At 35.3% G+C, this 25,375-nt stretch overlaps 1 protein-coding gene across 1 annotated transcript; it reads left to right on the forward strand.

Moving 5' to 3' along the window:
• Window positions 1-24,464, forward strand: LOC150058665 (uncharacterized). The gene is made up of 11 exons (XM_090339659.1): window positions 1-248; window positions 2,692-2,806; window positions 2,952-3,125; window positions 5,775-5,881; window positions 10,327-10,540; window positions 16,479-16,634; window positions 17,385-17,579; window positions 20,888-21,160; window positions 22,432-22,529; window positions 24,077-24,320; window positions 24,429-24,464. Exons 1-10 carry the CDS (start codon window positions 1-3, stop codon window positions 24,318-24,320), a joined length of 1,824 nt encoding a protein of 607 aa, XP_090195785.1. The 3' UTR covers window positions 24,429-24,464.
• Window positions 24,465-25,375: the final 911 nt, after the last annotated feature.

The raw sequence follows: 25,375 nt of genomic DNA on the forward strand, positions 1-25,375 counted from the left end.
ATGAAGAACTCTGGTTTGGGGTCCTGGGACCCGGAGCCCTCTTTCTCCACTACCCACTGCCGCAGGAAGTTCTTGTGCTGTGGGGGTGAGACTGAAGATATTGAAGGCTTTGACTCTCCAAGAAGCTTCACTGAGTACAAAGCTATCAAAAAGGTTCACAAGGCAGCAAGTGCAGGTGATGTGGCCAAAGTGCGCAGAATGCTCTCTTGTGGGAAAGCCAACGTGAACGATAGAGACAAGAACAACAGGTTAGAAGCTTGGGATGAGGGGCTGGGGGCCTCCGGAAAACCTGGCAGGGTGGATGAAGCTGCCCCTCCAGGGGCGTGCTAAGAGGAAGGAAAGGGAGATCAGGGCTCTGCTTCTCCAGGGAAGCTAGGCTGTCTTCGACTTTGGGCTCCTCAGTACCCAGGTAGCACCCGGGTACCTGGGAAGCAGAGAGGTCCCACGCTGTCTCCTTAATGAGATGCAACTCAAGATCAAAATTAAGGAGCATGTGGTTCCCTTTATAATTCCTCTTATACATACTTTACGAACTACTTAAAAGGGAGGATACAAAGTGGACTCAGCATTGGATTAACATGCACAGTTTAAATAGCCTAATGTTAGACACTGAAGAGAGGTCCATAAAGAGGAACTTGTTTCCCATAGCGTATCTTCCACTGAGCTCAGAGTTCTTGGAATCAACCCAGTACTCTCTTACACCAGCGCACACTAATGTATGTGTTGTTTGTACAGGGGGTATGCAGAGAAAGTTTGAAATGGGAAGTCATATCCATTATTTCTGTTTTAATTCATTTGTATTTTCAGGGTGATGTACAGAGGAGTAATAGTTACATAGTAAGGTAGTGAGTATATTTCTTGTTGAACACTGTTATCCCTCCCACATTTTCCTTCTATTTCCCCCGCCCCCACGTTGTGAAGTTAATTTCCAACATACTGTCTTGTGATTATCACTGTTACACTAGCTCATCCTTTGCCTTTGGTCTCTCCATTTTGTTGTTGCCCTTTCCTTCCCTAATTTTCAACCATTCAGTAGTGTTTTGGTATTCTGTCTAGGCTTTCTGATTAGGTGGTGCTACCAGGCTCAGCTTAGTCAGCCAATCAGCCAAGACAAGGCCCTGCTTAGGCAGTCACAAATGATTTCCAGATCCACCTACTGCCACATTCACAGGGCACCCACTAGATGACCCATTTTTGTCCTAGTAGGAACTTTTTGTGTCCTGGTCAGTTATCCACCAGTGAACTAACAATATTACACATTGCCCAAGATTTGAGAGGTTGACTGGTACTGACTTCTTAAGTTTCCCTGGTTTGTATCTTTGAGAATGATGGTAATAAAATATCTGGAATACAAATTTTCTCTTATCTGTCTCAAATATGCCATTGTTTTCCCAAAATAATGGTCTATTATTGAAACAGTTGAATGAGTGGAGTGAAAAAGTAAAGCTAGAAATGCTTTATAGACATGAGGATTTAGAACTTGCCATTAGTTAGACTATATTAATAGGAAAACATGATTTAATCATTAGTGGAAAAGACTGTCAATGTTTAGGAAACAAGCACCTGGCTTTTTTGTTTGTTTCCTTCTGGCAGTTCTAGAGCCTGGTGCAGGCTAGACAGAAGGTTTGCCACTAGTTTACCTGAACAGAGCTTTTTCTGCAATGTATCCTGGAACCAGTAACTAAGACATTGACATAAGAAGATAGAAAGGTTAAGGCAACACAGGCTACGAAGTGTGATAGTCTCTAAGCTGAAGGTAAAAAGGAAGATAAAATTAAAATCATTAGTTATACAATGTCAAAATAAAAGAACAGCTTACTCGCCAAATATTTCCAATATTTACTTATATATTTGTTGCCTGGTATATCTTCATTTTAACGGACATTCTTACCTTTTAGTCTGTGTACTAGGAATCTCTTTAAAATGTTGCCAACTCTATTGAAAACATACCTTCCAACAAGTTTATCTGTATTATTTGACTGAGAGGATACATAGGCCTGTAGGTAGTAATAATAATAATAATAATAATAATAATAATGATAAAATCTTACAACTGTTTTTGTGTTAGGATCTCAAAAAAGATCTAACTATGTTGTACTGATTTTTCATGTATAAAATGTATAAAGTTGTAACTTTGGGCAAGAGATACAGGTCAGTGATGGAGTTCATGGTTTCCTTGTATGTAGTGGATCCAGGGAAATCCTCAAGAACACATACACACACTCACAGACACTCATGTTCATACAAACAATTAGGATTTTCTTACTTTAGTCATATGACATAAAAACTAATATGCATTAGACTTCTTCAGAAAAGAATACCTGTAACCTGGGTGCTAGAGGCTCGGCTCGTGCCTGTAATCCTAGGTACTGAGGTGGCTATCTGAGGATCGCAGTTCAAAGCCAGCCTGGGCACTGAAGTTGTGAGATTCTTATCTCCAATTAACCACCAGAAAACCAGAAGTGGCACTGTGGCCTAAGTGGTAGAACGTTAGCCTAGAGCCCCAAGAGGCTCAGGAATAGTGCCCAGGCCCTGAGTTCAAGCCCCAGACTGAAAAAAAAAAGAAAAGAAAGAATATCTGCTTTGAAGACAGGCAAATTACATGGTGATTAATGTCTACACTGATGTGAATAAGGGTGTGACTTCAGATCAGTTTCTATAATGTCCTAACAAGCCCTCTCATCCTCACAGGACTGCTCTTCATTTTGCCTGTGCCTATGGGCATCCGGAAGTGGTGGGGCTCCTACTGAGAAGAAATTGTGACATTGATGCTTACGATAGTGACAGCAACACAGCTCTGATGAAGGTAACTAGTAGCAAATAATTTTCACCTGAGATGGATTTGATTTGCACTACTAAAATGTCAATAAATTTACTTCCATGTTTAATGAGAAAGAACTGGCAAAACATATTGTAAACTGACCACCCATTCCCTGATACCATCCTAACAGGCTTCCCAATGTCAGCAAGAGAAATGTATGCATATTCTACTGAAATATGGTGCTGATCCAAATAGGAAAGATGCCAATGGCAACACTGCTCTCAACCATGCTATTTCTGTGGGGAACATGAAGATAGCTGCTAAATTGATTTCATATGGGGCTAATATGGACAACATTAAAAAGGTATACATCACCCCAATTTAAGTGTTTGAAATACAAGTTTTATTATATATACATCTATCCATTTATCTATTTATCTACATATATGTTTCAATTATGATAGAAATACACATATCTCCACAAGACATAAACATACTGGACATTATATAACCCAATAGGTATGGATATATGTTACTTTGTATATGCATATATATTCCATGCACATATAGAAATACTTAATTTTTCATCTTTTGTGCTGAAGCAATCTCCAAACAAAATAATTAGAAAGACCTTAGTTGTGAAAGATTTTTCCTTAGACAAAATGATACTTTGAAGGAATCAGGAGATGATATATCTCTTCTCTGTGTATTGATGGCAAATATTTGTGAAACCTAAATTAGATTAAGAAAATATTCCTGTTATTCAGATTCTTTTATGCCAAAATCTTTTGTTTTGCTCCAAAGTATAAAATAATTTGAGAAAGGAAATATTATCTTGGATATATTGATGAGAATAAGTACTATCACTAAGTTCTATCACTGTTTTGCTACCAAAGTAGCAATGGATCAGAAATTGTCAGAGGAAATGAAAATGTTGTCATTGAAAGAAAACATTAAAAACTAGTCATGTTGGTCTGAGAGTTTGGCCTAGTGGTAGAGTGCTTGCCTAGCATGCGCAAAGACCCAGGTTTGATTCCTCAGTGTACCACATACACAGAAAAAGCTGGAAGTGGTGCTGTGTCTCAAGTGGTAGAGTGCTAGCCTTGAGGAAAGCCCACAGATAGTGTTCAGGCCCTGAGTTCAAGCCCCAGGACTGGCAAAAAAAGTAGTCATGTTACAACTTTGGGACAAAATTTACTAATTGCTTATATATATATATTGGTCTTGTATAAATATAGTAGTTTTTCATTTGATTTGTAAAATTCTCAGCTTGTGAAAGACTGCCATATAAATATGCTGAGAAGTTTATTTTAGAAGTATTTTCATTTTACCAGACTATGTGACTTAATTGATATTTTGTGCAAATGCAGAGGAAAGGCAAACTAGTTCCTTGGCATAGACCCCTTGTCTAAAGAAAAAGAACTTAAACTAAATTGAGCTCTCATTATTAAAATATATTTTCTGAGAGGTGGCAGATAGTCTACAATTTTGAATAGAATTCATATTGAATTGAGTAGTCCCTACTCTAGCTCTACCCAGAAAAAGTAAATTGAGTTTTCAGTGAGCTATTGTCCCTGACCCTATGCTATTTTAGGTTGAATCACCAAGGGATTAAGGGCATTGACCCAGAAGATGAGAAATGAGAATGCTCTCTAGTTTGCTCCTGTAGTTCTCAAGCTGAATTATTCTACACACTGACCAACGGAAAGATATCAATATTTTATATCCATATCTCCTCTAGTGTCCTGATTCAGAAAATTCTTTAGAATTATTAGGCAGGATATGTGAAGTTTTCCTCAAGATTCAGATACTACTTCTAGATATAAAGGACATTGGATTGGTACATATCAATACATGACACTCCAGAACTCAAAACTTTAGAATTTTTCAGAGCATATGTTACTTTCTTGCAATCTCTTTTTTTCCCATCAATATTGGCACAATTTTCCTTTGTTTTGTTTCATCTGTTGGAATGTGAAATGCATATTAGTGGTCTTGTCTTTGGGATTCCAGAAAGACACTCCTTTACTTCATTTAAATAATCGTGAGAAATATATTGGTGTCTTCTTTCAAGCTTTCTTGTAAATACTCAGGTCATTCATCAGGTGTCAGTTATCAACAGAGTTTTCTGAATCTGTACATTAACCAATTTCATTTTAAAATTATTTCAACCATGAGAGCCCATCCCATTTTGTCTGTTATATTTACACAGCTCAGATATCATCAGCCTGGCAGTGCTAAACACTGAAAACCAGATAGTGAAAGTAGGAGAATCCAGTATGAGTGAATTAATTTTTTTACTTTTCTGCAACGGGGCATATGAGGTAAATGCCTCTAGCTTGTTTGGCCAGTTTGATTATTTAACATTTTCACCACTTGAGAAATGCTTCTAGCCTACTTTTTTCTGATCATTTTGGCATCTCTTACAGACTATTTCCCAGGGATGTTTTGATATCTGCCCAACAGTTTACAGCTATAAGTAGATAGATTACAGACATGAGCAACCAACACTTAAAGAGGAAATCCTTTTAATAGTTTGTACTTAGAAGACCTAGGAAAATATTCCTGCATTTACCTGGAGTAATTAAATACAGATAGATTATATAATAGTTAGCATAGGAAAGTTCAATAAAACGTAGTTATCATACAGCATTTTAAATTTCGTTTCTTGGCCAGAATTACAGAATTCTTTTATAATGGCAATCAGGACATTCCTAAGCCCTGAAGCATGACATGAACTGAATGACAAATGCTGCGAAGCAACTGAAGTTTAAGGAAGCAGTACTTTTCTAAGTGATTTTTAGAGTGTACTAGGATTTATGAGGCCATTATCTGTGGGAGGTGAGGAGGCTTTGCTAGAGGCAGGAGGCCAGAGAGTAACAAAGATGATGTTACTGGGTTTTACTCTCTATAGTGTGTGTTTACCCACACAGGGTCTATCGTTGAATTTTCCAGTTCTCTTGGGAAATAGAATCTACAGTAAGTATCTTTTTTTTTTTTTACTGTTTTATAGGATGACCTTTCAGCAATTATCACTGCTGAAAAGGAATGTAGACACCAGGTGACAGAAATATCATCAAAGGGCGAAGTAAATGAACACGAAGTGAATAAGATGGAAAGGTAAAACTATTTGATCAGTTTTTCATGACTTTGCTTGTTTTCTAGATTGGAAGCAATCACTCAATTCAGAATAAAACCTACCAAGGGAACTGCAGGATTAAATGTTTTTAACTCTGCTAGCTAATGGAGAGGTAGAGATTAGGAATATTGCAGTTTCAGCCTTGGCAAAATGTAAGTGAATCCACAATCTGAAACAAGATAACCTGGTGGTATGAACCTGCCATTCCAGCTCTGTAGGAAGCAACAGTGAAACACTATTCAAAACGGAAAGAAAGCAAAAGGGCCTGAGATCAAGACTCATGTAGGTTGCTTGCATAGCAGATCTTGGGTTCAAGGATTTTATGTGTGGTATCCTGTTCCTTGTGCTTGAACCCAGGACCTGTTTTTTGTTTTTGTTTTTGTTCAAGGCTAGCATTCTTACATTTGAGCCACAACTCCATCTCTGGATTTTTTTGGTGCTTAACTGGGGAGTCTCACAGATTTTTCTGCCAAGCTGGCTACAAATCACGATCCTCAGATCTCAGTCTCCTGAGGGGCTAGGATTAGAGATGTGAATCACTGTATGCTCAAATCAAGTTTTAATACTTCAAATTTTAGATTATCATAGAATTTATACTGCATGGGAGGATTTATAATACCCAAAGTATACATTGATGCTTTGTATTCTTAAAAGAAGTTCAAATAGTTTAATATTTCATATTTGTAGTTTACTTCTTGGGTTCACAATGAAATTCTTAACAATTGCATGGAATTTTCATCATTGTTAATGTCGAGTGTTTTTTTACAAATGCCAAATGAAGAATAAACTGAAACTCCAAAAGCATTTTGTGTTTTAGAGGACACATCTGTCTAGATTATTGATAATATATTTTCACAAGCAGATTAGAAACTATTTTTACACACACCATTCAATTGTTTCTCTCTTTCATTTCTAACATGCCTTAAAATATTTGATTTCTAGTGTGATATAATGTATTTTTATTTTAATTTGCATGAGAGCAAGAAAGAAGTGAAACTTTTCCTTCAGTGAATATAGTTTATTGTTGAGTGATAAAGAGAGGAAAGACAGGGTTTATAAACTCATACAAATAAGAGATTTTAGTTCATAGATTTCACACTTGCTTGATCATGGACATTGGAGCTACTATCTATGTTTCCTAATTTTCAAAAGGGGTTAATGTGTTTTGTCAGCTGCTGGAAAATTGAACACATAGAATAAATTTTACTTCTTAGAAGCCGCTCACTTAATTACCTTCTTACAGAAATTACTATGACCTAATTCTCCTTACATTACTTTCCAAACTGATAATAGTGATTTGGGCAGCAAAGAGATTGTACACATTTTACTCTTAGATTACTATGTATTATATGTTATCAGAGTGAGAAGAAATGAAGAACATTTCCATTTAAATATTTATCTCTCTTAGGTAATGATCTCAATATTGTTAATACCTTCAAAATGTTTTAAATAGAATTAATTACTACCACAAAATGTTGTTGTGGGAGATGTTTCTGGATTGGTTTTCTGTTTTGCCATTGATGAGAATACACAAACATGAATAGTTGAACTTCTGAATAATTAATGTTGGTTAATATGTGGAAATCTTCTAATGTTCACAAATAGGAACATCATCTGTTGCATTAGTAAGTATATTAAGTATAAAGTATGAAGATAAATTACTATTTTAGAATAGCCCTCAATTTTACCATAAACTGTGCATCTCAGAATGTAATCAGGATTTTTCCTGGGCAAGGTATTGACATCTCTGCTAGAGATGCCATTGGATGGACAGCACCATCAGAATTGATTATTGCTGTGGTTGCACTAACTAAGGTCCTATGATAATGCTACTTTTTATTTCCTTGAAGGTTAAAACACATAATTTTAGATGAGATTTACATTGGGTTGTATTTCATTCTTTACCTCAGTTAGTTTTAGAATGGAAGAGTTAGTGAATTCAGCTGGCAAAAGGCTAGCATAGTGGGACATAGCAATGGGTATGAGATTCTACATTTCAGTAATTGCTTTTCAGTGGTATTGAACTAATAGTCCTACATATATTATGAACATGTACTGATGTATAGTTTCTGCTCCTAGTTTAGGATCTTTTATTCCAAGAGATCTTTACAGTCTTAAATCAAATTATAAGCACTTCCAATGCATGAGTTGCAAACAATGGCACAGCTTTTTTCTGTCTGAACATAGCCAAGTTAGCCTAACATCATACTTCAGTCTCTTAGAGTTTTAGATAACAATCTTCTTGAATTTCCCAAGAATTTTGAGAGTTCTTTAAATCCAAGGAAGATGATCAAGTCAGATGAGGTATGAGAAGAGAAGTGGAATTCTTTGTTCTGTTACTGCAGGGTTGATTTTCAAAATGATCTTGCAGTTTAATAATGAATATGTTACGGTATCTCACTGTCCTTCCTGACTCAGATCTGTGATTTTCCCTGAAATATACAAAGTGGTCTTTTTCCAGACCACCCAGATCTTATGCAAGGTCACTGCACCACAGCAACAACACTCTGCTTTGTTCTCTGGTACTTCCAGATTTCTCTATACTTCTATACTGTCTGGCTTTTTCTCTATAGTACAAAAATGAACCCATCTTGCTTGCACAGCACTTTTTGTGTTTGCCTGGACCGCCAAGACATGTTATCCTTTTACAGATTTGCTTAACTTTTCTGCCAGTAAATATAAGTCTATTCCTAAATGAACAAGGAAGCGAAAATACTGTTATAAAAAGAGATAAAAGTTTCCTTTTTTAAAACTGCCAGATCAGGATCAGAAGTCTTTTATTCCTTTTTGGTCCTGTGTTGTTCACCAAAAGTAGATCATCAAAAGTCCTTTCCTAATTTTGTGTGGCCCATCAAGCCATTTTTCTTCCATAGTAGTAAAAATTACCAAGCTACATCCACCTCGCTGTGAATTTTCTGTTTTCAAATTGAGCTTTAAGTGTAGCCCCTAAACAGAACTTCCAGAATTTAAAGAACACTCAGAATCCAGAGAGACAAACTCATCAGTAATATTTTGATATTCTTTAAGTAGTTTTAGTTGTACAAAGGAGTGCCATTCACCAGAGAAGTTTATAAATACAATAGGTCTTGATCAACATTCTCACCCATCGCTCCCAACCTACCCTTTCTCTTACTTTTCTTAATCTTTTTGGATGTGTACTGAATTTTTCTACCATTTAACAAAGTAGTTCATGTATATATTTTTAACTGTTCTCAGAAAGATAATATAAATTTACAATTTTACCAAAGTGTATGATTATATGGTAACTTTTCTAAAGCCCAAATTTTATTTTGGTAGAACTTCTTCAGTGCTAGTGTTGAATGTGCATTATTGTATATTATATTGGGAAGCCAGCAGACTACCATTGAACAAAACCACCAGTTAAGTCTATATATTTAATATTATTGACCTAAAAATAGAAAATGTGAAATGAAAATGGATTCCCAAAGGGGGGGGGGGGTTGGTGGCTCATGCCTGTAATCGTAGCTACTCAGGAGGTTGAGAGCTGAGGATCAAGGTTCAAAAGACAGCCAGGGCACAAACAGACCTAAGACTCTTATTTCCAATTAACCTCTAGAAAATGGGAAGTGGGGCTTGGCCCAAGGGTAGTGTCCCTGGAGCTGAAGAGCTCAGGGACAGCGCCTAGGGGAGTTCAAGCCCCACAACCCACAAAAAAATGGATTATCGAAGAGATTTCAACATTTTTCTCTTATATGTAAATAACAATTCAAATATGAATGGTACTTAGTGAAATGTATCATGTTACTAAAGGGATTTAAAATTGTTCTAAATTGTATAACAACATAGCACCTTTTGACTAGTCTTGAATTATAGTAATGTCACATAGCACATGGTGGTAAAAAGTGTGTTTCTGGTCAAATCATAAACTTATTTGTAACAAATACTTTTGAAAATTATTTCACTTCAATTTAGATTTACTTGTATGAAATTAGGGTAAATGAATAGGATGGGGTGAGGGGAGGGGAAGAGGGAGAAAAACATGGGAAGGGGTAACAATGGTCAAGAAGTAATGTACCCACTATCTGATGAATGTAGTTGTAACCCCTCTAGACATAACTCTGACAATAAAATTTAAAAAACATTGAAAATTGAAAAAAATAGGGTAAGTAAGGCCAATTCAAAAATTCAGTTTGTAATATATCAATTACTGGATAACGCCAAAATTTCTTCTCTGTAGAGAAGAAATATCTAAATATTTACTTGTAGTCAAAGGTTGTCAAGTAATAGAATGGATTTGAGTTATATTTATACATATACATAAATTTTATGCTTTTGTTGCAACTTGAAAAATATAACCAGTTCAAATCAGAAATATTAGAAAGGGGAAACACTTCAGAATATCCAGACTTTATAAGAAAAATCTGAAAAGTGAGCTCACTAAGTTGACCTTTCCCTGTATTGATAGAAATATTAAGATGATCCCACTTATCCACAAAAAATGCCCAGAACAACAGGAAAGCAAGAAAAAAGAAGCTGGTCCATCTCATGCAAATATTAAGGAAGAGTTCATTTCAGAAAAAGAACAAAGTAACAACAAACTCAAATTAAAAAGACAACTTGAAGTTGATGTCAAGACAGCAAATACAGAATTGAGCATTCTGGGAGAAAACTTGAGTGAGGTAAATTAATCTTCTTTAATGCTGCCACATTTCTAACTTTATTAAATGATAGGAAGAACTAAGTTTGGTGGTGAACCTCCCAGTGGTTCATCACTCCTGAAACTAGAAAATTCCATACACCCAATGTAATGTCAGATTCATAGGGATCAACATAACCTGCATGAGACTATTAGCTATGCACTTAAGTTATCCCTAGTTGAGCTAGTCACCTTAGTTGAAGTCTTCACACTGAAGTGACTCCCATAAAAATTATAAAGATAAATAGAATGTTTGTAGCTGCAAGAAATTTCTCTTTTTTCCTCACCTCTTCTAACTCCTTAAACCAAATTGCTAATGACAAAACTCCCTGATGGAGACCACTTTGAAACTTCCCCTTGTCCTGGGCTCCAAGGACCACAGAAAAGAGTGATTCTCTTCTGACTCTTTCATGAGAGGAATTCCTTTCCCCACATTCTGGAGTGATTGGGGAGGGCAGAGAAAATGTCAATAATTTTAAAATTCAGAACCAGTTTGGACTCTCTATCCTCTCACTTCAAATGGAATCGCTCCCACATCCCTGGCCATGCAATCATTCATGCCTTTTTTGTCATTGTTTTATCATGGCTACCAAGGAATGTTGTTTAAGATTTTATTATTTAAGATGACACCAAGAAGTGGAAACCAGAATTGTCGATGAGAATGCAATGTGTTAGAATCTAAAGAAATGGGAAAAGGATGACAGAAAAGCCACAAAATATAGGGAAAGGTAAAGCATGTGGATAATGTATTTCTATACAGCATTGAAGTGAAATAGTTACTAGGAAAGTTAGAATTGCACTCAGCGCAGGGTAACTCCAAAGAACAATAATGATTTTCTCATTTTCAAATCAGGTATAGGTTAAAAACGTAATAGGAAAAGTGGTTTTAAAATTTGTCCTTATTAAATGCAAATCAAAACAACTCTAAGATTCCACCTCACTCCAGTTAGAATGGCCAGGATCAAGAAATCTAATAACAACAGATGCTGGAGGGGATGTGGCCAGGAGGGATCACTACTACACTGTTGGTGGGAGTGCAGACTCATTCAACCACTATGGAAAGCAGTATGGCAGTTCCTCAAAAGACTAAACAGAGCTCCCCTATGACCCAGCAATTCCACTACTTGGCATTTACCCAATCATCCAGAAACAAAGACATACTAAATCCACCAGCACAATAATGTTCATTGCAGCACTATTCACCATAGCAAAGATATGGAACCAACCTAGATGTCCCTCAGTTGATGAGTGGATCAACAAGATGTGGTATTTGTACAAATGGAATTCTATGCTGCTGTCAGAAAGGATGACATTGCCCCATTTGTTATGAAATGGAAAGACTTAGAAAAGATTATATTAAGTGAAATAAGCCAGACTCAAAGGAACTTAGGCTCAATGGTTTCCCTCATTTGTCATAATCAGTAGAAACCTTGGGCTCTCCTAGCAGGGATTTGCAATAGAGCAAAACCTTGATACAAAAGGCCATATAGTAGGACGCTAAATGAAAGGATCTCTAGGATATAGAAACATAAGCCATATAATGAATGATTATTGTCCTTAATGTACTATGTTATCTCTCATCTCTTTTGCTGTCCCTTGGTTATCTCATATTGTTACAGTATCTCACTTTGTTACCTGATATATCGGGTATATTTGTATTTGGTTATTTGAAATTGGATAGGGAAGGGGGGAAAACAAGGTGAGGGGTAGGGGTGGGGGGGAGGGAAATGGGGACCAAGACATGTGAAAGGGTATCAATGTATGGGAATTAATGCACCATCTATCCGGCAAATATCATGTAACCCTTCTATTAATTACAATAAAATATATTAAATAATTGTCCTTATTAAATACAACTGAATAAACTGGGAATATTCAATCTTCTTCTCTGTTCAATCTTCTTCTCTGTTTATAACTTTCCTAAACCTTACCCAAAGTATACTTTCTCAAGGAACTTGCTTTTCTTCATAAATTTGTGGGTTATTAATGAAAGTTTTTAATAGTGCCATTCCTTCTTGGGATTGCTTGAAAACTGCTTGGCTGAAGTCAATTGAAGATTTTTCTCTCCCATATCTATGCTTGAGTGCTACTGTCCCCTGTTTGGATGTTAAGATGTCTAAGTATCTTGAAAACTCTCAAGGGAATACTTAGGCTTCCTTTGTGCCTAAATTTCCTCACAACATGTGTGTTAGGTACTGAGGGCAAGAAGTCTGCTACAGAATGCTTTTCTCTCTGTCTCTTCCTTTCTTGCTCTTTTCTGTTGAAAGTCACATAGAGTCACTGTATCTCAATGAATTTATTATATCAACATTACATGTTCTGTATTAATGGATGCAATATAATAGATTATGTTCCAAGGAAGAACATGTGATCTTCTGCCCACAATGATTTTTATCTTCATCCCATTTATAATTCTTGTCACCACTTGATAGTTATTTTCTTATTTTCAGTAGTAACAAGTCTAGGTATAAGAGCAAGATGTTCCATCACTAGGAAGCCCCCCCCAGGCTCAATTCCTCCCCACATGAAGAAGGAAGAGGGAAGTTATTCATTACTGGCACACCTAATGTTATGCCAAATTTCTAGAAACACTGCCCTTTCGTAGAGAAAACGGAAAACATCTATGGAATTGCGGCACTTATTTTTGAGGAAGTAGTCATTAGCATGGGACTCAATGAACCTTTGCAATATTCTATCCGTTTTTCTTCTACATTTTTTCTTGTGAAATAACCCCAGTTTCGAGTTGAATACTTTCTCAGTCTTCTGCTTCCCTGTAAAACTTTCATGGCCTCATGTTGCCTTTCATAATTTACTGTCTTATTTTGTCCAAGGCAAGAAGAGTTTTCATTCCTCTTTTCAAAGGAACATTTTTATTCTCTAGAAATTTAATATAGACATAAACATCATTAGAAAAACTGCTTCTTCCAAGCGTTGTTAAGATTAAGTGTTGTTCCTGCCATTCATTGCATTATTATGATTACTAAGGTCTTGCCAGATGCTGAAGCTATCTGTATTGAGATGTAGCTCATCAGAGCCTTTAACTCACTTTGTACTAGTAGTTACATTTGTGGCTATTTAGTAGAACATTTTATGTTATGAAACTACATAAATATGGAACTTTACCCCACTTTGCTACTTTTTATAGAATAATTTAACATATAAAATGTGATATAATATGTGGCTATTAAATCCAAAGAGTACAAGAGCGAGGACTCAATAACTGCATACCCAAAGCTATGGATATAGTAATGGAAATATAAACATAACTATATAGACATAAAAACCGAGACATAATGTTTTATTTCATAAATTAATATGTTTCTATGACATACAAACCCTTAGCCTAATTTTGATTAAGTTCTAAATACTAAGTCCCAGTGATTGTAATTAGAGTTTCCCTCCTTGAACACTTGTTTGTTAAACTTGTTATTTAAAATATGATGTAAACATAAGCCATATAATGAATGATTGTTGTTCTTAAGGTACTATGTTATCTTTCATCTCTTTTGTTGTCCCTTGGTTATCTCATATTGTTACACTATCTCACTTTGTTACCTGATATATCGGATATATTTGTATTTGGTTATTTGAAATTGGATAGAGAACGGGGGAAAACAAGATGAGGGGGGGAGGGAAATGGGGGACCAAGACATGTGAAAGGGTATCAATGTATGGGAATTAATGCACCATCTATCTGGCAAATGTCATGTAACCCTTCTATTAATTACAATAAAAATATATGAAAAAAAGAAAAAAAATGTGATATAATTTAAAGTTTTACTACAATTTATATTTCCTCATTGCATATATTATACATAGGGCAAGTTGTGTTGTGAAGAAATCTCTATTTTCTTTTTTTAAAAAATAAGTATATAGCTATATTTCTGGATCTTCTAGTCTGTTACATTGATATTTGGGCCTATTTTTGTAACAGTACAAATTATTTTTAGTAGAGCTTGAGGTCTGGTGGTAACAAACATTATTGTGTTCTCCACCCCCACTCTCAGAACTGCTTCAGCTGTTTGAGGCCTTTTGTTGTTCCGTATGAGTTTTGTTTTCTCTATTTCAGTGAAGAGAACCAATGGGATTTGGATGGGGATCACATGAAATTTGAAGATCACCTTTGGTAGCATAGCTATTTTGATCTATGAAAAATTTCTATTTTCTTATAAGCCATTAACTTTAAGTGGATCAGTTTGGCAAACTGTGTCCCAGAGGGTTTTTTGGGGGGAACTAAACATTAAGAACCCAATTAAGCATAAGAGAATTGTCCAAACCAATTCCAACAAATGTGAAACTGATACCAAAGACCAAAGGCAACAAGTGTGGATGAATATCCTAGTTTTCCTGATTTGGGATACTGAACAACAGAAACAATAACATAGAAAATTAATATAACAGTAGACTATTCACCAGGTTGTCAATGGCTCACATAGGTAATCCTAGCTATTCAGGAGGCTGAGATCTAGCCGGCCTAGCACAAAAGTCAGTAAGACTCTTATCTCAAAATAACTACCAGAAAACTAGAAGTGGTGTTGTGGCTCAAGTGGTAGAGCTCTAGCCTTGATCTGAAGAGCTCATGGACAACACCTAGGCCCAATGTTCAAACCCCAGGACCAACACACACACACACACACACACACACACACACACACACACACACACACACTCACTCCAAGTTAGGTTCTGAAGTTCCACAAAGAATCTATCCAAATGGGTAGAGTAAGTTTGTTGAAGTGTTATGGCTTTTTTAGACTGTGTCCTTCCCTCCAAAGTCGTTTAAACACCAAGAGCCCTACAGCTGCAAAAGAAAGTAGGTGTTCATTGAGAAGGGGATGGGATACATGGGGGAGGAGGATGGAAGGGGTGACATTGATTAAAAGTCATTGTACCCATAAATTTATAGTTTGAGTTGAAACTCTTCTACATAAATAAAGATTTTTAAAATTAAAGACACGAAGTCCTAAAATCACCAGGAAAAATTTGATTGCAGATTTAGTACCTTAGTCTCTCTGTCTTTTCACCAGCTATCATCTTGATTGTGATTGTACCAAGTTGGATAGACCCAAGCAAACTTATTGCAGAGACCCTCTGTTTGCCATTGTTCAGCCTCTCTATATGAGAACCCACATGTTAGGTGTCAGCATTAATACAAAATAACTGTCTCTTAAATTTAAATTCAACCTATAAATTAAGTAAAAATTTCAGAGAAAAATAGACAAAGGCCTGTTAATGTTGCCAGGCAAATGGACTGTAAGACCACTATTATCACTAGGATAAAGAATAGTTCTCTTTTTCAGGGTAGAAAGACAAGGTATACGTGAAAGATCAGCAACACTGAGTTTCAGGTATAAATTCTGAGGCCAGACTTAAGAAGAAATGTGTCAATTTTTTCCTGTTTTGCTTAGAATGCCCCCTATTTTTCTGAAAAGAATCAGATGAACAGAAAATCGTGTTATTGAATCTATTGAATTTTGTTATTGAATTTTGTTCAAAAATATGTGGATTAAATCACTGAACATTTGTACTGAGCCATGCTATATCTCCTTATTGGAATGCAATATTTTCTGGCATGATCTTCAGGTAAACATAAATAAACACTTGAAGATTAGAAAAGGACCTTTACTGAAGGGTCTTATGGCAGAATTGGCTTCTTCTAAGCTTGGAATCAGAGGCTTTTTATGAAGGAAAATGTGGAACATATGAAACAAGAATGCAAGCCCAAGCACAAATGCTTTATGATAAAATGATCAGTGAAGACAACGGTGTTTTAATCCTTCTAGTGGTTTGAAACTGGTTTATTTTCTAAGTTATTCAAGGAAACACATTCTAAGAATCTGGCTATATTTAATACAGGTTTTGTGTTAAACTGCTGTCATCGGAGTTTCTTCTTTACCAACCTATGTTTATTTATCATGCAGCTTTTGAGTGTCTCGAAAAAATTGGAACATCAATCTTCTAAAAAGCAAGAGATGGAAGAAGAAAATAAGTTCTCCACAGACAAGTTACAGTCCATGAAGTCTCTGCAAAGTAAAAGTGACTCACAGTTGGAAGAGAGTATAAAGCTGGAAAAAGAAGTAAGTGCTGTAAAATTAAAAAAAAAAAGAGATGAGAAAAAGTGGCTTAGGTAGAAGGGCACAAAATGTATGTGACTCTTTAGACTTATTGTTCTATACTGTGCTGGCCAGAGTACTCCTTCACACTCATCATAAGCTAGATGAAAAGAGTGAGGACACTGAATAAGGTAGTGACAAAGTCTTTTAATTCTTTTAGATGGAGAGTTAAGAGAAGGAAGATAGGACCATGAAAAAAAAAATTGGTAACTGAAAGTATGCTGGTAGTTCAGAGGCTAGATTGTAATTGTGAGCATATTCAGTTCATCTGATACTGCCTCCCGGCACAAAGATATCTAACAGGTTGTTGATCGTTACTTCATATTTATTGTGTATTACTGTGTTGTTTACATGTAACAATACTTTGTATTTGTTTACAAGTAATAATACTTCTCCCAATGAGAGTTTCATTAGTAAAGTGTTCACAATTTGCAATTTAATAAAAAGCAATGAGCTTAGCCAGTTTCTCTACACTTTGTATTAGCTGGGATGACTTGGACCTGACAGCTGGCTTATTCCCTCATACGTTTGAAGGATAAAATAGGTGTTTAATCCAGCCATCAAATGAATAAACATTACTTTGAAACTGGTTATTTTTCTGAGTTATTCAAGGAACCACATTCTAAAAATCTGACAATATATACCATTGGTTTTGTGTTAAACTACTGCCACAGAATTTACTTCCTTATCAATCTATACTTATTCATCATGCAGGATGAAAATCTGCAGACCCAGTATTTGAAATGTAAACAGCTGGAAAAGGAAAATTATTTCCTCATAGAGCAGTTACAGTTCATGAAATCTCTGCAAGGCAAATATGATGCACAAACAGAAGAGATTACAAAGCTGAATAAAAAAATACGCATTGTAAAAATTCAGAACAAGAAATATGTCAAAGAGGTTGCTAAGGTAGAATGGTACAAAACATTTGTGACTCTTTAGACTTACTGTTTATGTTACACAATTGTATTAATATGGCACTTTATTTCACTTAACTCCTTTCTGACAAAACGATTTAAAATAAAATAAATAAAATAGCTACATACTAGTCTAAACTTTAATTTGAGGTTTATATATTCCTAAATTATATATACATATATAAAGCCTGGCTGGCTTTGAATCGCCCTCCTCAGATCTTAGCCTATTGAGTAGCTAGGATTACAGGGGTGAGCCACTGTGCGCGGCTTTGTCTATGTTGTTTTCTGATGAATTCTCACTCATTTTTTTTCTTGTAAAGGTTTAACTGTAAATGGATTATTTTGTTGAGATATAGCCCTTCCTGTTTCTTTCTTTGTCTTTTTTTCCTTTCTTCCTTTCCTTCTTCCTTCCTTCCTTTTCATTTATTAACTTTTTTTTGTCAGTCTGTGCCTAGGCACTGTCCTTGAGGTTTTCAGCTAAAGGCTACTGCCCTACCCCTTGAACCACAGCACCACTTAATTGGAGTTAAGAGTCCTACAGATTTTAGTTCCTGGGTGTACTTTGAGCTGTGATCCCTAGATCTCAACCTCCCAAATAGCTAGGATTACAGGCATGAGCCACAGCTCCCAGCTGTGTTTTTTGTTTTCTTGATAGTCTAGATATAGCACCAAACATTAAGAATTTATTCAAATATGAGGAGATTGTCCAAACCAGTTCCAAGTGTTAATCTTCTACTAAATGCCAAGGTCAACATGTAGGGATGAATGCCCCAGTTTTCTGGTATTGGACAACTAACAATACAAGCAGCATCACAGAAAAAAAAAATATCACAGTAGGGTCTGAAGTTCCACAAAGGACCACTCGAATGGGGGGAATTATGGCAACTCCATATGCACAATGGATTGATCACTAACCAAGCTTAGCCAAATGTCTTAGCTTTGGAGGATGGTATTTTATTCTCTCCAAAATCTCTTAGTTAACAAGATTTCTATAGCTTCAGAAGAAAACAGGAATTAAAGAGATAGTTATGTTTGTGATAGATGAAGGAAAATATAACTAGTGACATTAATGAAGTTATTTTTGTACGTATCAATTGGTAGCATGAATTGAAGCCCTTTTGTACAAATGCATAAAGAATATTTTTGAAATTAAGGGAAAACAAATCAAGTGAGTCCACCGGACTAAATCTGGCTGTGAGCTGTGGGTTTTGTTACATTCCCTCCCTTGTAGTTTAGAAGCTACAAATGTAACTGTTAGCATAGTTCTGTGTGTACTAGGTATCTATATTTTTACACTACTTATTGGCATAAAGATATCTGACAGACTATAGATTTCTATTTATGTTAATTGTGAATTACTGTACCATTTATTTACCTATAACAATCAACCTCTTTTTTCATATATTTTTATTGTAATTAATAGACAGAAGGTACATAACTTCACAAATATTGATACCTTTCTCATGTCATGGTCCCCATTTCCCTTCCCCTCTCCCCCCACTCCTCTTGATTCCCCCTTCCCTATCCTATTTCAAATAATCAATTAAGCATATATAAAAACATATCAGTTAACAAGGTGAAATACTGTAACAATATGAGATAACCAAGGGACAGAAAAAGAAATGAGAGATAACATAGTACATTAAGGACAACAATCACTCATTATATGGCTTTTGTTTCTATATTCTGGAGGTCCTTACATTTAGCGTCATACTGTATGGCCTTATGTATCTAGATTTTGTTCTATTGTGAATCTCTGATAGGAGAGCCCAAGGTTTCTACTGATTATGACAAATGAGGGAAACCATTGTGCCTATGTTCCTTTGAGTCTGGCTTACTTCACTTAATATGATTTTTTCTAAGTCTCTCCATTTCCTTCTTAATGGGGCAATGTCATTCTTTCTTTTAGCAGCATAGAATTCCATTGTGTATAAATACCACATCAACTGAGGGGCATCTAGGTTGGTTCCATATGTTTGCTATGGTAAATAGTGCTGCAATGATTATCGTTGTGCTAGTGGATTTAGTATGTCCTTATTTCTGGACGATTGGATAAATGCAAAGTAGTAGAATTTCTGGATCATAGGGGAGTTCTATATTTAGTCTTTTGAGAAACTGCCATACTGCTTTCCATAGTGGTTGAATGAGTTTGCACTCCCACTAACAGTGTAGTAGTGATCCCTCCTGGCCACATTCCCTCCAGCATCTGTTATTAGATTTCTTGATCCTGGCCATTCTACCAGGAGTGAGGTCGAATCTTAGAGTTGTTTTGAACAATCAACCTCTTAATGTAGAATTTCAGGCAACCTCTTAATGTAGGATGTAGTAAACATTACTATGTTTACTTTGGAATTTAATCAACAAAAGTGAGGTCAGCCCGTTTCCCTAACCTCTTCATTATTGGACTTGAACCTGAAAAGGGCTTATTTGCTCATGTTTGGATGATGAAGCAGCTGTTGAATGCAGCTATTGGAATCAATATGTGGGCTTCCTCATGGTGTGGTGGTGATATTCTAAAGGCAAACTTCCTAATGAAAGTCAGTTTTTATATTTTACTTTTTCTGATTCAACATTTGAAATTAAACAGCAGATTCACCACATCCTATTCACTAAGGAAGATTCATTAAGGGTAATTCCTATTCACATCATGTAAAATTATAAGAGGAATACCCACAAATATGCAGAGAAGTTTGAGAATTGTCTCACCAATTAAACAATATATGCAAAGGAAAGTTCTTCACAACTTGGTGTTATTGAAATATTACCATTATATACTTACTGTTTTTGCTTACAATTATTTTGGTTTTTGTAACAAGAATCATGCATTAGGAAATCGTGTTATAGAATTCAGTCAATTTTGTTGAAAACTATGGGTGCATTATACATCTAAGCTTCTATAGTAGGACATGTCATTCATAGCTACTTGTCAAGAGTCATTGTTTTCTGGCATGAAATTTAGATTGACATTAAAAAACACTTAAAGTTTCAAAAAAAGGTTTATAATTTAGGCAGCATATACTGCACTATCTTTAAGTAGAATTGAACTTTTCTAAGATTGGAGTTAGTGTCATTTTTATGAAGGAAAAACATGAAACAGAGGAAAGAGAAGTGCAAGACCAAGCACAAATGTGTTATGATAATACTAATCAATGTGGGAAATGTGTTTTAACTTTTTAGTCATTTGAAATTCATTGATTTTTCTGACTAATTCAGGGGACTATCTGACTACATTTATTATTGGTTTTGTGTAATTATTTTTGGACTTTTTTCTTTTCTAACCTATGCTTATGTATTATGCAGCTTTCTACTGTCTCAGAAAAATTACAGATTGAATCTGGCAAATGTCAGCAGCTGGAAGATGAAAATGCATTCCTCAAAGGGCAATTAGAGTCCCTGCTAAGGAAATACAACTCACAGGCCCAAGAGAATACAAAGCTGAAAGAAGACCTAAAATGTTTAAATGAGAGTTACATGTGCACACTGTCTATATTAGAAAAGTATAAAATATTCCTCAAACAAAAATCTGAAAGGGAAGTAAAAGAACAATTAGAAAAAGTGTCCAGCTTTTTACAGGTGAATATGTTTATTTGTAATATGTTTAAAACAGTTTAATAGATGTTGTATTTTGGACTTATACATTTTGATTTATATACTTTACTAGTAGTATATTACACAATTTGTTTCTCTACTAAATATTGCAACATTATATCATACTATATATTCTATATTACACCAACATTGTAAGTACATTTATATTTGAGAATATTCTTTTTTATTAAAAATGACTTCATTTTTTTAATTAAAGAATTTATTAACATTGATTTTTACATCATATTTCAAATGATGTGTTTAACAAACAAGTATTCAAGAAGGGACTCTATATATACAATCACTGACACTTAGATTTTAGAACATAATCAAAATTAGGTTGAGGGTTTGCATGTCATAGATACATATTAATCTATGTAGTAAAACATTATGTCTATAGAGTCATAACTTTTTATGTCTATGTAGTTGTGTTTATAGTTCCAGTACCATGTCCACTGCTTTGGGTATGCAACTTTTGAGTCCTTGCTCTTGTACTATTTGAGTCTAATAGCCACATATTAAGGATACCATGTGCCTTTTGTTCCTTTGCTCTTGACTTGTCTCACTCAATATGATTCGCTCTAGTTTCATCCACTTCCCTGCAAATGCCATTATTTTATCTTGTAAAAATGACTTCATTTTTGAAGACTAGTTGCCATAAAATCAAATTTGTAGAAAAAAAAGAATTCATACAAATGGTAGCATGCAAAGCAGGTGCCAGTGGGTTATGCCTGTAATCACAGATATGAAAAAGGTTGAGATCTGAAGATTACTGTTCAAAGCCAGCCCAGAGAGTAAAGTCTATGAGTCTCACTTCCACTTAACATCCAGAAAATCAAAAGCGGGAAGCTGTGGTTCAAAGTGGTAGAGTGCTAGTCTTGAGTGTAAAAGCTCAGCACTAAATTCAAGATCCACAACTGACAAAATAATTTTTAAAAAGTTTTAAGATGTTCATAGACTTTTATCAAGTTCAGTTTTTCAATTTAAATTTTTTATTGGTCTTGCTATTTTATTAGGTTTTATCAATACTACTGTACATGATACAGAGTACTTACCTAATGTCATCCTCAAGAGAAAAAGATTCAAATATTTAATATTTAGATTAAATGCATCTTAAAGTGATATGTGCTTTAAATTCTAGCACCAGCTTTAAAATATTTAATAATGTTCTATGCCAGTGATATGAATCTGTATGGAGGGATATAGAAAAATTGTCCAAGAAATATTGATTTAACGATCTTTTATATTTTCTTTAGGAACAATCCATGACTAGAGACTATCAAGACTCTCTTTGGGAATCAGCAGTGAAAGCACAACAATCTAAAATCTTTGAATTGTCAAATAAACTACAGGAGTAAGTCTAGAATCATAGAAAATAAATGAAACTTTTAAGTAGACTGTGAAACATAGTTTTGATATGATAGAGTCATGAGATTACTAGGAAGCGAACCATACCTATACAATACAATTTTCAAATACGCTATGAATACTTTTACTTTCTATTAAATTAATAGTCCAGAACAGTTTCTCTTTCTTCTTGTTTTGCTTTGGGATTTTATTTGTTGTTCTGTATTGTTCTTGATCTAAGTGGTTTTCCCCATTAATTTTCCAATAAGTATTTACTTATCTTTCTAGTTAATTGTTTTTATATTATTACTTGTCAGTGTTCCTTTAACAGAAACTTTAAAGTTCACCAATGTTTTTTGGGAGATTGCACCATCAGTGCAAAGATTCTAGCACCATGGGGCCGGGAGTTTGGCCTAGTGGTTAAAGTGCTTGCCTAGCATGCATGGAGACCCAGGTTCGATTCCTGGGTACCACATACATAGAAAAAATCCGGAAGTGGTGCTGAGGCTCAAGTGGTAGAGCTCTAGCCTTGAGAAAGTCCAAGGACAGTGCTCAGGCCCTGAGCTCAAGCCCAGGACTGGCAAAAAAAAAAAGATTCTAGCACCACCTCTATTCTAGCACTCCCACTGAAGGCACAATCTGCCTTTGGACCCATTTGCCTTTCCTAGACTGGGAGATTTGATTTCACACTGAAGAGTCCCTAGGGACAAACTACCCATCAAATTGATACAGGGAAAGACTGGAATTTTTAATTTGTAAAGCACTAAAAGTAATTCCCTGTCTCTGTGAAAGGGAGGTTGGGAGGGGAAGACAGAATTGGCAGGTCTCAAACTTGGTATAAGGATACTATGTGTCAGTTGCCAAAGGCAGCTTTAGTTCTTTTTATTGCCAGCTTTATTATCTTCTCCATCAGAACTGCTGCTCTGTATTTCTCAAGTCAAAAGCTTGATATCTAAAGGAACATATAAATACTTGCAAATGTCTTGGTTGGATATTTGTAATCTCTGAACTGTTTTACTTAATACAAATAATCTATGCTCATTATGTGTGGTTTAAACTCATACTTAAGAAATACCATATGTTGTTTCAATGTACTTATGCATATAAAAGTTTCTACTATAACCACATAAATTAACAGAGATCATCTGACATAGCAATACTTTCCCGAGGAATCTTTTAAGTGAAGCCCTATCAGAAGGCAGAAGCAATAACTACTAAGCCAGACATTATCGACAGCCACTTTTCTCTTCCCTCTAGTTTGAATTAACTTGCTAGTAAGGAGTGTGTGTGTGTGTGTGTGTGTGTGTGTGTGTGTGTGTGTGTGTGTGTGATTATTTAGAACAAGTTTACAATTTTATAGTTGCCATTCTTTAATCAATGCGGATGTCAATATATGATCTCATGGAACTTAAATTTAGTCTTATGACAAATATTTTTAGCTCTTTTTTTAAAGCTTTTTATTATAAAAGATTAATCTTTGCCCATTTTTAAAGCCACAAATACCTTTGGTTTAGTTCAGGGAAAGACAGATTCCTGGGTGTTTGCCTTTTGCAGGTCTGAAAGAATTATTAAGAGACTAGAGGATGAAAATTATAAGCTTCATCTGAAAAATGAGCGGTTTCAAACTTCATCAGAAATTTTTGGTACCAGGACTTTCTTAAACGAATATTCTAGGAAAGATTCTCATAGTTTTCTGGGATCTAGCACAAGTTTTCCAGTGAGAGAACAGGAAGTAAATTTGAGTCCAAAAGTAAGATCTGCAATTGCGAAAATGGAGGCCTTTCTCAAAAAACTTTAAGTAAGTTACATTATCTTTTTCACTTTGGGTTTCTGGCTTCTTATGCTTTCATTTTTTAATTTGATGAATCATTGAGAAGTACAGTTGACTTATTTGTGTTATATGCAGATTCCAAACTGTTTTAAGAAAGAAGCAAAACAAATCAACAAAACCTCTCCATTTCAAGTGATGCTCATTTGCTAATAATTTGATTCAATAAATGTAATTAAACTGAAAATGTTTCAACTATCTTTAAAAAGTACAATTAAGTGAGATAATAGAGAATAAATAAGACTTTCTACACTAAAGATATCTTTGAAATGTTCTAAAGTAACTTCTAAGTAATATTCCTTGGTTTGGCATTGTAGTGTTAGAGATTTGCAATACCATCTCAGCTTCCCATCCTATAATAATTCAAAATTAGACCTCCAAAAACATAGACATTTATCATTTGTTTTATTAATTTTGACTTTTCCTGTGTTTAACACTAGTTGTATGGAGTGAACAGTACGCCCAAGATTATAATTTGAAGGAATATGACCTAACTGTTATAAATTAAGTAATCTAATGACCTTGTTATGATTCATCTGTTTTATGCTATATTTTAGCCCCCTTTTTTTGCCAGTCCTGGGCTTTTTGCCAGCTCAGAGCCTGAGCACTGTCCTTGGACTTTCTCAATATTAGAGCTCTACCACTTGAGCCTCAACACCACTTCCAGCGTTTTTTCCCTATGTATTTGGTATCGAGGAGTCAAACCCAGGTCTTTGTGCATGCTAGGCAAGCACTCCATCATTAGGCCAAACTCCTGGCCCCTGTTTTAGCCATTTTTTAAAAGAAAAACATAACATACATTTCTTTTTTGCTCCCAGCATCTTGTTGCCAAGGGTTTACTGTTGCACATTATTTTAGGTAGGTTTTAGGCTTAAATAATACTTGAAGTTGGAAAGTAAGTTCAGATGTGCCTCTGTACTTTACTTGCAAGAGCATCTAGCACCAAACAGAGTCCATTTTGTTCCTCTTAACTAGAAACTCATGCAAAACTCCACACTCTCATCATCCTTTCTGGAGGCTTTTCG

Source organism: Megascapheus bottae, chromosome 9 (assembly GCF_031878675.1).
Source record: "Megascapheus bottae isolate mThoBot1 chromosome 9, mThoBot2.hap1, whole genome shotgun sequence".
Taxonomy (NCBI): Eukaryota; Metazoa; Chordata; class Mammalia; order Rodentia; family Geomyidae; genus Megascapheus; species Megascapheus bottae.

Coding starts and splice junctions, on each gene's coding strand:
- LOC150058665 (XM_090339659.1), top strand. CDS start 1: ATGAAGAACTCTGGTTTGGGGTCCTGGGACCCGGAGCCCTCTTTCTCC. Junction 17,580..20,887: donor ATGTCAAAGAGGTTGCTAAG/GTAGAATGGTAC, acceptor TGTATTATGCAG/CTTTCTACTGTCTCAGAAAA. Junction 21,161..22,431: donor AAGTGTCCAGCTTTTTACAG/GTGAATATGTTT, acceptor TATTTTCTTTAG/GAACAATCCATGACTAGAGA.